Source organism: Typopeltis vanoorti, chromosome 8, assembly GCF_054136105.1.
Source record: "Typopeltis vanoorti isolate ZY-2024b chromosome 8, IOZ_Tvanoo_1.0, whole genome shotgun sequence".
NCBI classification, from domain to species: Eukaryota; Metazoa; Arthropoda; class Arachnida; order Uropygi; family Thelyphonidae; genus Typopeltis; species Typopeltis vanoorti.
This window is the reverse complement of record NC_143556.1, coordinates 93,611,867-93,624,509: the sequence shown is the minus strand read 5'-3', so window position 1 is coordinate 93,624,509 and position 12,643 is coordinate 93,611,867. Positions and strand designations below refer to the sequence as shown.

At 32.5% G+C, this 12,643-nt stretch overlaps 1 protein-coding gene across 1 annotated transcript in view; it reads left to right on the top strand.

The window, feature by feature from the left end:
- LOC150104201 (putative carbonic anhydrase-like protein 2) overlaps positions 1-12,643 on the top strand; it is a 205,757-nt gene that overhangs the window by 112,558 nt on the left and 80,556 nt on the right. The window contains exons 5-6 of the mRNA XM_090396428.1: positions 3,940-4,041; positions 8,679-8,745. Of these exons, the coding sequence (XP_090252554.1) occupies positions 3,940-4,041; positions 8,679-8,745 (169 nt within the window). The remainder of the gene's footprint in view (positions 1-3,939; positions 4,042-8,678; positions 8,746-12,643) is intronic.

Genomic DNA, 12,643 nt, shown 5'->3' with positions numbered 1-12,643 from the left:
CAATTCTAATTTTCCATTTTAAAAGTTTCAAATTCATTTACCGCATCTTTTCACACTGCGACATTCCTGGAACTCAGTTTCATAAATAGAGAGCCGCTGTGTCAAATAGCCACGCAACTATTTTAATTCCAAGCATTCTTGCAATGTCGCTCTTATATGTAGCTCTGAAGGTTAGCACATGACTTAAATCTTTCATATTCCAGAGAGCTTGTGATGACGAGGAACAGTATCAAGCTTAGTAGTCCTTAGAAGAGATCTCCAGTGCATTTTTGCATTATTTTTGTCCATTTTCATTTTCCTTACATGGAATGTTTCTGACCTTGGTATTTCTTGGAATGTGTTCATTTGATAAAATGCTTCATTTTAATTTCTTAAAGTAGTTTACAGTATTTGCATCCAAAACGATCATAATATGGCTTTTATGTGAGTTGGTAAATAAATACATTTGTGTTTCTCCATATAATCAATGAGAATTTATCATATTTTCTTTTTACTGAAAATGTAAATTTTATTATCTTATTATTTATTTTATGATAAGTATTATGTGAATCTGTTAAATTCGGATGTTTAACAATTTCTTGCATTTTTCACAGTATACGTGTGAGAGAGTGCTTTCATTGTTGTTATTGTTGTTGCGCAAGCAACAACAACAACAATGAATTGAAGTTTTTCTCTAAATGGTTTAATATTTACTAAAATAATTAAAGATTTTAATGTACAATTCTATCTGCTGCAAATTTTTCCCTAAAGAATAACGAAACAGAAAAATAATCCTGACTAAACTAACCTTTATTCTGGCCAGGAGTTAATTCAGTCAGGAACCAATTCACTGGTCAACAAATAACTGCTGACTAGTTAATTGGTTATTTAGACTCTTCAGCCGGCGAAATTCTTGCCTAAACTCTTGAATGGCTGAAGAAATTGAAGTCAGTGTATTATGTCTATAACAGTATCTTTTTACAGCAGGTTGGTTGCCTGTTTTGGCCTAGTGGATATCGCTTGCGTTTCCAAGCAACACATTGTTGATTCGAACCTTACTGTAGTACGAACGTTTCTGAATATATTCAATTAGTAAATGAACTTCATCACCTGGTGTGACATCATAATCCTCCTTATTAGAGTTCTGAAGTGCCTGTAAAAATTCAAATGCTTGGTCTCCAGAGCAATCTTTTGAATTATGTGGTATTAATGTAAGACAGATTTTTAAACCACCGAGGTTGGGATTCAGTTTACAAAAATGTGGAATGATTACTTCAACAGTTTCCTTGATATAAGTAGAACGTATTCTGCATGAGAAATGGAAAGTGAAAAACATAGGGATTATTTATTAGGCTAGTATAGGGTAGTGTTTTTTGAATGCTAGTTTTACAAGTTTTTACTTAATAAAACTAATTAATAGTCGAATACCAAGACTCAGAAATAAATTTTGTCCGGTATCTGCAAAACATAAATCCCAGTTGGTCCTCGACCTGTCCGTGGATAAAGAAGTCATACAAAGTTTGGTTTTACCAGTTCCTATGGTGGATCCATATCCAAAAAGGAACAAACACTCCTATTAATAGAGATAATCGTCATTAGACAATATATGTTACCATGGTGATTGTCACATTTTCCCCCTTCTGTTAGAGAAGTGAAATCTGGTGTCCATTTTCAATGTATGCAGGTGTTTGTTTGAAGATCCATGGGCTAGTTCTTAAACCGCATTTTGTCGTAACTTTCTCTTTAAGCAGAGAAAAAGATTATAGGGTAAAATAAACGCAGAGTTCTTCCCAATGTACTGGTATTTTTCTTTAACGCGGTTTCCACTAATGTCGGACGCTGAGGTTTGCATTTTTTAGCTGCGTTCCTTGGGGTATATTCTTGCATGTGCCTTCCATATCTACAAACGTTAATGCAGTAAGCCTCCAACAAGAGTACACGGACACGAAGTTAAAAATGCACATAAAAGTGGTCAGTGTCTGTATATTTATTAGCCACTTCACTTCTACACTAGATGAAGGTCGCATTTCAGCTGTGTAAGTGTGGCTATAAATAATAGCGTATAAAGTGTGCTGTAACATAACAGTAATAGCGAAACTTCATGAAAAAATGAAAGTGACCATTTTTATCACATCTCGTGACCATTTTTATGTCTCCACACGCTGTAGAATGACGCGATTCTGATAAAAACATATTACGAACCCTAAGTGAAGATCTGTTAGAGTAAATCGACTAAAAGTAAGAGTGGAAATAAGAGAGAAATTGTCGATAGCCTGGAGAGGATATGCTTTAAGGGAAACGTGTTCATTTTTCTGATCTATCTTAATAGAAACGGTGAATGACATGAATCAATGTGATTCACTGTTACGATAGGAACATAATAAATCTTTCTGCTCTTATCACTAATTTCTATATTTGCTTACACTGGTTAACAAGACGGAACAATTTCTGTTTAAAAATTACTGATTTCTAAAACAATATATACTTTTTTTATGTATCTTAGATCAGTTAATTCACTTTCTGCTAATGTCTGGGAGCATATAATGCATTAAGAATTTTTACTTTAAGAATTGTTACATTAAGTTTTGCATTTTGCAATAAGAAATATGCAGGAATAAGGTTCGAAGAAAGACTGCTATTATTTTTAAATAAAATCTATTCAACTAGTAATCCCCCCCCCCAAAAAAAAATAGAATGAAAAAAAAAAGCAATTCTGATCCCTATCTTTAAAAAAGATAGTAGAGATGACCCCCCAAACTATATAGGTATAAGTATACTAAATTCTTGTTTCAAAATATATAGCAGAATTTTAAATAACAAACTAATAAAATATTCTGAAAACTTCATTTTAGAAGTAAAGAATGGATTTAGAAACGGACGATCATGTAGAGACCCGGCGTTTTGTCTAAAATTAATAATAGAGAAAAAAGAGAATACAATTTAGAAACACATATTGCATTTATGGACTTTGAAAAAGCATTTGACAATGTTAAAAGAAGCATTTTATTTAGCATATTAAAAGAAATACGAATACCAAATAATATTCTATCATAAATATATATGAAAATAATCAAATACAAATAAGATTAAATCATGAGCTATCATATACAAGAGAGATAAACCAAGGAGTCCGACAAGAATGTCCCCTTTCATCAACTTTTTTAATATTTATCTAAATGAAATAATAATAAAATGAATAAAACATTTCCATCAAGATATTAAACTTTCTCCTACTGTGAACTGAAACACTCTCCTTTTTTTGTCGATGACAAAATAATAATTACAAATTCTGAAGATAACTTACAGAAAGAGATTTTAAATTTAAATGAGATAGCCAAATATTATGGAATTTTCTAATGATTTATATCAACAGAAAAATCAAAAACGCTGGCCTTTAAAGGACAAGATACAGTAAGAAGTCAAATAGTAATAGATAACAAGATTTTAGAACAGGTGAATTCATTTAACTACCTAGGATGTGTGATTACATATGAGAATGAAAAAGATATAAATCTAAAAATTGCAAAATATTTAAAAATAACAATTTATGACTACAAATCATACTCTATTTGATCACAAAAGAAACGAAGAAATTTTGAAAGAATTAAACCAGGAATCAGTAATAGAAAAATTTAAAAAAATATAAACATAAATGGATAGAACACGTTGAAAGAATGAAAACAGAAAGATTACCAAAACAAGCCTTACATTACAAACCATTAGCAAAAGAAAACCAGGGCGTCCTCTTAAGAGAATCAACGATGACTTCTAAGGCCAGAACAGGCCACTCTAGGCTTAAATCCTTGACAGGCATGATGATCATGAGAATTTTTCATTTATTTTTTTAAATGATTATTCTTACAGAGTGGACAGCATTTATTGTTTTAAAAATAAAATATCCTGCTACTACACTTTAGTTTCATTCTTCCATTCAAATATATAATTTTCTTTTTCTTTCAGCTTCAGATATACGGTTATAATTCCGATCTTTATCATAACATCAGTGATGCTCTTGCTCTACAGAAAACACAAGGTTTAGTAGGAATATCTATACTTTTGAAGGTAGGTTGTGGATGTTTTTATATTTGTTACTGAGTTTAGCATATTGATCAATTAGATTTATTTAAGAATTCCATGAGAAAGGAAAGTAATATTACTTTAAGCTAAGCAAACATTTTAATCCTTATTTAAGATTTCCAATTACCGATCTTTAAACAGACAAAATTTATTCACATAATTGTTGAATACACTGAACTTACTAATAGCATGTGGATGGAGGAAGGCATCTTTAAAAGATGCTTCCAGGTCAACGCACTGTAATTAGGAATTTCCTTATCATATAGTAAAACGAAAAGTCAGTTCATTAAGGTCGTTCGTGAGTGATTTGTACCTCGGTACGGAGTGGTTGACAACAACAGCCAATATATCACTTTACCACCGATGCTTAAGAATGGCGAAATTTGTGGCCGGAATCAAATATCCTTTGGAGCACGGACGGCTTGCAACTTTTAATGAACATCGTTACATATTTCATGTTGCTATTCACTCTCTTAATTATCACTCGCTAAATAGCGAACCAATATCCTCTAAACATGTGTAAATGTTCGTAGTCGAGATAAATACGGCGGTTGACTTATAGAATTAATGATCGGGTGTCTCTCTCTCTGCTCCTAGTTACCACACAAACTCTAGAATTCGGGACCATTTTAAACGTTTGCAAAGGAATTTGTTGATTAATGGTAAATGGGAATGATTTATATTTGTAACAGTGCCAATAGTTGCTTTACGCCAGGTTAAACTGCATTGAACAATGCCCATCAACTTCTAATGAGTCCAGCGATGTGTTCGTATAAATTGTCCACATTTCATTTGCACCAAGTCTCGCTCGAAATGCCTAAAATATGAAACAAATCGTTTATATTCATTGAGCCGAGATACCGCAACGTTCAGAATTTATTTATGGTCTACAAGAAGGATTACTTTGCTTATTTATTTACATAACAAAGATTACAAATGAGAAACGACGCGCCTGCATTTATCCACAGTTTTTATTTCACAATAGCGAAGATAACTTCCTCCCTCTCCCCATAACGGATTACGTAGTGCCTGTAAAAATGACCGATAATTGCCAGGAAGGATGATTTGATAAGTACTACTTTAAAATGAACAGTATTCTGTGGTCGACCTGTTATTATAATCACAATATTGATTAGGGTTATTGGTAAATATGTGATCTACCAAGCAGAAAATGTGTTAAAATAAATTTTGCTCTGCAATTATAGCCGGCTCATAAAAGCAGGATCAGAAAAAAAAAAAATTCTGCTCCTGAATACGAGAAGTAAATGCTTTTTTTTAAAATCTTATAATTATTTTCAATTACTATCCACCACACAAGCGGAAATGATTAAAATCTTTCCCAGAATGGGCCTCAATAAAGGGATGAGACAGCAATTTACGAAAAACAAAATGTCCAAAATGTTCAAGAAAGAATTTCATAAACAGTCATCCATGATATTCTTCAAAATGTGGGAGGAAGGGGGTTGTAAAATCCGGGGGTTTCTATTTTACCTCAGAGATTTTTGTATATTAAATTTTGTATATTAATTGTCAGTAATGATTGAAAAAGAGTTACAAGTAACATTGCTGTAAAATTTGAACATTAATTTTCAATTTATCCCCTCCTCCCCTCCATCGCATACAGAAAAAAATTAGAGCAGGCGTTACAGGCACATCACCGTATCCAGAATAAGATTTTTGCGATAGCACAGATATCGGGGAAAAGGTTAACATAAAGAATAACTAAAAACTTGCGATTTAACAAGATTCTGAGTCTGTACAATTGCGGGTACCTGAAGATCACGCAAATAACAGTGGTAGTTTGTAAGTTTCCAAATAATTATGAACAGTTATCAACAAAATAACCCACTTAACAAATTACACGAACTTGGACAACCTTTGTTGATATCTAATGCTAATGGCAGATGCGAAGAAAAAATGTCTCAGATGAGATGTCTTCTTATTTGGTACGAGGAATAAGCAAAAAAAAAAAGTCAGGAATGAGAATATTGCGAATCAGCAGAAAAATCACGAGTCTTTGAATCCATTGGAGATCAGAAGAGGTAGCGAAATATTCTTTGAAATATGTTTATCTGTAACTCAGTAGATCTATTGCTCTTCTCCTATAATGCTAGATCAAGCGATTGCCTTTTCCCTGATAGGTTTTGTCACGTCCGTATAAGACCGATTAATTTACCTTATCTCGAAAATAATTATAAAAGTTATATAAGTAAAATGGATATTAGATCCAGCATTATTTCAAAGCCGAATGTAGAAACTACGAAAATTTCGTAAAAATAAGTTGACCAGAGAGCTTAGGGGAATACTCTTACCGGCATTCATGAGTTGCCTTAGCACGGACTACTTAGAAAACATAATTTTGCATCACCGAACTGAAGGCTCTTTATTTTAGTAAATAAAGAGCCAAAAGGCTTTAGTAAATACTTTACGCACCGACCGAGATTTCGCTTACGAAAAATACACCTGTCCGACACTTCGAGTTCCTTAGTATTGAGAGTTTTTGCTCTCTTAAGGTTTCTGCTTGGTCTCTGAGGAGAACCAACCAGTTCGAAACAGCTGTCATCTGTAGTTCGCGCTAAGGCAACTCGTGAATGCCGGTGAGGGTATTCCCATAAGCTCTCAAGTCAACTTATTCTTACGAAACTTTCATAGTTTTTACTGTACATTCTGCTTTGAAATAATGCTGGATCTAACATGAAAGTTACTTATATAGATTTGCATCGCCGAACTGAAGCCTTTTGGCGCTTTATTTTAGCAATTATAAAAAGTTCTTCGCATCTTGGACATGATTCGAAAATGAACATTCAAGAAACGTGAACCTGATTCGACTTGTCTCGTCATCCGACTTACAGGAACTCCATTAAACATTTTATGGAACGAAGTCGAATGACCTGTCGGATGCCTTAATCTTATGTTTCCATAGCTGGGATGTGCCACTTGCCTTCATGGGCTAGTATTCCTGCGGAATGTAGGAATAATAGTCCATGCCAAGAATACGCGCGTGTGATATTGTGGGATCAATAGCAAGGCGAAGTGCGTGATGGTTATCATAGCCAGAAGAGAACGCTACCCATTATTATTAGATTACCTAACAAAGTGGTCATCAAGTGCAACGCGACGGTGTGTTTGTAAAGTTTGTGTCTTGATGCAAATTCTCCCAGGAAAAAAAAATAAACAACTTACACTTCTTTATTTCTTTCATTCTATCCCATTAGCAAAGCGTGCCTTTCACAGAGTACGGAAAGATAATCGCATGAAGAAAGGGAGAATAGATGGAATAATATTCAAAGTAAAATTTATATTTTGAGCTTTCAATCAGGATACTGAATATCGTCATGTTTATTTTTTCCCGATATGACCTTTAAACCTTGTTTTACTGAATCCACCCACTTCATTACTTATGTTACACTGTTAAAGAGTATTTAACAAAAACATTTCAGCGCAAGTACTGTGCGAAGTGTTTCGTTTACTTTCTAAAACTGATTTTCTTCTAATCTATACACATGAGGAGTTAAGTTGTGACCTCTCTTTACTTTACAGTTTTTCTTCTTAAGTCATAGGGAACAAATATTGATTTACCCAGAAAGAATGCCCGTTCACAGAATTCGTAAGGCATGTTCTCTGTAAATGTAACGAAAATAATGGTGTAGTTGACATTCAAGCTACTACTCGCATAGAATTTTTCATCCCCGCCCCCACTTTTTTTTCCCGGTCACCATATTCTCGGGTGAATGCCAAAGTCTCTGTGGTTATAGTGAGATTTGAATGCGGTGCTTAAGTTTCTGTGTCAACAAGCCAGGAGTCAGATATTGACTGTCAAGTGGCCTTATGCCAACACTTAGCTGGGAGTTTCAATATTGCACTCTACTCTCAGACGTTTTCATTCACAGTCGAAGAACCAGCTTTCTTATACAGAAAGTAATCTATTCTAGAGGTTATTCGACTTAAGGATTCCAAGTCTCTTGATATTTAACACTGAAAAGATTGACATAAGAAACTAAGGAAAAATAAATTGTTTCGTAAAAACATTTATTGATAAATTAATGCGCCATTAATATAGTTTCATTATTATTAGACAGATGTACCTAAATATTGATTTAAATGTGTTTATTTAACATTTTCTGAAGTAGCATTTGCTCATAGGATTATATTAAAATTTCTGGAATAAATAAGATTTTAACTGGAATGAAAATAAATCATTTAATAACTAAATTAAACATTTGTAACGCCGTACTAGATGACCTAGGCACAACTTAAAATGTAAATATATTTTTACATAATAATCTTCTATAAACGTGTTTATTATTATATACAATTTTGAATCATTTTTGCTGAGCTCTAGAGATCAGTTTGCCTAAAATTCTTCATAGTTGAGAGCAACTACTGTGGGTACAAAAGTCAAAATGACATTTTTGTCGTATTGTGTTTAAGATTTTGTAATATTATGTCTTTAAAAGAGGATCGTGATTTTTATGATTTAATTAAAGGTATGAGATATCAGCACTATTTTAAGGTGTTCAATTGATACAAAAGATTGTTAAAATGTTAGGTTACTAGTGCTTGCGCACATACACAGTTGAAAAGTGTTTAGCTATGTCTTTTTTCTTTCTTATTTTTTGCAGATTGGTGAATCTTCAAATACAGAATTAAGAATACTAACTAGCCAACTACACAAAATTATACATAAGGGTAAGTATTACTATGTATTTTATTAACGTAATTTCAAATGATAATTAACTGTAAATCAATCTTTATAAAAATAAATAATATATTTAATATTGCTGAATATTATTAGTTTTAGTGGTGGATGTTTCATCAGACTTTGTAGTTTAGTGTCATTTGCAGTGTTCCATTTTTGATTTTAGATTATAACCTAATATTGTTATTTTGTTAATTAGTTTCTACGAAGAATTTTACTGCAGAATTTAACGAAATTATACACCAAATACATTTCATATACATCTCACCCACAAATGGTTATTGTCCTATCGTCCATTAATAATGCGAGTGGAATGCAAGACGAACGGCATCCTGTCTCCGTGATGAAAATAAATTTTACGGTTAAACTATACACACAATATTTTTATTAAATTAATTAGCGTGTTAATTTATCCATATAAGTTATTTTTAATGCAAAGAGAATCACAACCGACTGCAGCGATGACCTTTCCTCTTATGATATGCTAGCCATAGGCGAGGTTAATATTACATAAAATTTCTAATTGCGCATAATACTACGTACCTATGTGAAGCAATTGCCCAGAAAAAAATTGGAAATCACTAGCTTCTACATTATCTAACAACTGGTCCAAATCTTCCTTCGTAACAGTTCAGTTACGCAGTCCGATCCAAAAGATTATTGTCTATGATATCATCATCGGTATTTCTCGCATCATACATATCAGACTTCAGGATACTGAAATCCCTGATTATGCAGAACTACTCCGATTGGAGATTGCTTTATAAAACTAGAAAAGGAGTGGTGTACTCGTATTTGATGTTAAGTGGAAATAATTCCACAAATTCCACAGCTCCTTTTAGATACACATACACCACTTCCTTTTCCTTCTAAATATGAAGGAATAAAATCGCTCGAATTACAAGATAAATTTCGTTATTATATCTATGAAGAATTTTACTGCAGCGTTCAACGAAAGTATACAAAGTATATACCCAATACCTTTTATATACATCTCGCCCAAAAAAAGGTTATTGTCCTGTCGTCCATTAGTAATGATAAGTTTCTTATAACAAGATAAATTTCTTATTGTATCCATGTTGACGGAATGACTATCATTATGACCTTCTGAAGATGCAATTTAAGTGTAGAAGCCTACGAAATCAAAAGAAATATTCCTCTTCAGGTACTAAAGCTAAGTTTATTCTTTACACGGTGCAAGAAATTAATCAGTTTGAAAAAAAAGCAAGCATGTAAATTTTCATGAGTTCTTCTCCCTTCTCAAACAAGGGGTAGAAGAAGAAATATGTATGGTCGACACTTTAAATGTGCTTATTTTAAATTAGCTCCAAAAGAGATTATTGAGAGTTTAGAGCGATGTTTCTCTGGATATAGATGATCCAGGTGTTTTTTCAAACTTGGAAAAACTTCTTCAACAACCACCGAATATTAATGTAGCTTAATTTATATAATAACTGTGAGGTTTTGCATCACAATGTGACTCCTTGTGATCCACTTCGAGCAGTCATTTCTATTACTCTGCTAATAAGATTAAAATTTTGTTGAAACAGTATCATCTGCAAGGCTTCATTTCGGTACACACATGTCGTTATTGTTCCGCTCAATAAAGTTGTCACAATATAAATACTGGTAAGCTAATGTTTTATCGCATTAAAGCATTCTCTTAACTGTTCCTCCCATAGCTTCCCAAGTTATTCTTTTGGGAAACGTAGCTTAGACCGTGATATTGATTTATTTTATTTAATAATTTTATATAAATCCCGCATCATCATCGTCAACAGCTTTCTTCAGTCCACTGCTGGATGAATGCCTCTCCATGCTTCTTCAATTTTAGCCTGTCTTGTGCATCTTTCCACCACAAATGTCCACAACATCTTGTATTCTCATCGTCCCATCTTACCACTGATCTACCTCGTTTCCAATAACCACTTCTTGGTGTCCATTCATCACGTCACCTGCCCAGCGCCATTTGTTGCCTTTTATTACTAAGACAATGTCCATAACCTTTCTTTGCTTCCTTATCCAAGTATTATTCTTTTTTTTTCTAACCAAAATGACTCATTTCATGTTTCTTTATACTGTTTTCCGTTTTTCTAGGTGTTTTTACCAGACTCCAGGTTTCGCTACCATAGATCATTGTTGGGAGTTCACACTTGTAGATCTTTCTATATTTCTTTTTAGGCAGTTTGGTAAATTGCTTTTAAATCTCTCTCTCTCTCTCTCTCTCTCTCTCTCTCTCTCTCTCTCTCTCTCTCTCTAAAATCTTTCCAACCTGTTGTTACTCTAACTGAAATTTCATTATCAAGTTTATGGTTGTTTGTAATGATGAATTCATTACTTCAATCTGTCTTTGATTTATTTATTTGTTTTCGTTCTAAAGTATTTCCACTATACATTATTTTTCATTTATCCATATTTATTTGTAGGCCTATATTCGGACTTATTTAATTCAATAATCATGCATTCTAGTTGTTTTGTGGTTGTTGCTATTAGAAAGATGTCATCAGGGAACTGGGAAAATGTTCTGCCAGTTCACTTTTCTCATAGCATATTCAAGGTCTCTAACAAATAATTTAAATAATTTTGGTGACATAGATTCTCCCTGTGTATAATCAAATACGATTAAATTATGAACTATCAAGTACGAGAAAGATCAACCAAGGAGTCCGACAGGGATGTCCCATTTCAGCAACTCCTTTTCTTAATTATCTAAATAAAATAATAATAAAATAGAATAAAAATTTCCATCCAGGTATTAAACTTTCTCCTATTGTGAACATAAACACACTCCTTTTTGCTGATGACCAAATAATAATTACAAATTCTGAAGATAACTTACAGAAAGATATTTTAAATTTAAATGAGCTAGCCAAAGATTTTGGAATGATTGGGAAACATAGCTTAGAAAACAGAAAATCAAAAACTATAGCCTTTAAAGGACAAGATCCAGCAAGAACTAAGATAGCAATAGATCTTAGAACAGGTAAATTCATTTAACTACTTAGGATGTATGATTACATATGAAAATGAAAAAGATATAAACCTAAAAATTGCGAAATATTTAAAAATAACGGGTGTAATTAACTCTATATTTAAACCTAGGTTAGTTCAAAAACAAACCTGACTAAAAGTATACAATACAATACATTAGACCTACCAGTCCTGTTGTATGAAAGTGAAATCTGGACATTAAAACAAAAAGACAAAGAAAGATAAATAACATCTGAAATGAAGTTTATGAGAAAAACTGCAAAGCATACTCTATTTGATCACAAAAGAAACAAGAAATTATGAAAGAATTAAACTAGGAATCAGTAATAGAAATAATTAAAAAAATATAAACATAAATGGATGGAGCATGTTGAAAGAATGAAAACAGAAAGATTACCAAAACAAGCCTTAAATTACAAACCACTAGGAAAAAGAAAACCAAGACGACCTCTTAAAGAGATTCAACTATGCCTTTTAAGTCCGGAACATTATCAAGAAATTTTCTTGTTTTCTTTATGGTGTTGTTATATTCTATTGCTGTTCTTATCATTTTTGTATTGAAATGTCTTATTATCTTCTCTTATATTTTTCCTGATTGTTTTGCAAAGTTCGGTATAGTTCATGTTTCTTCTTTTTTCTATTAAATCTTTACTTTCCTTTTTTAGCTTGTCTATTTTTGCTCTTTTTGAATCCCCAGATAAATTTTCATGTTTCTTTATTATACTTTTGTTAGAATATACTGTTGAAATCTTCAATATTTGAAATACCCCACAATATTTAACCATAATAACGTCGTTGAAATATATCTGCTGCAAATAATATGGGAATGGTATGTCATTCAGTGATGTTAAAATCGCTATAGTAGCAAAAATTCAGTTGTCAAAGTCAACCTGCGTA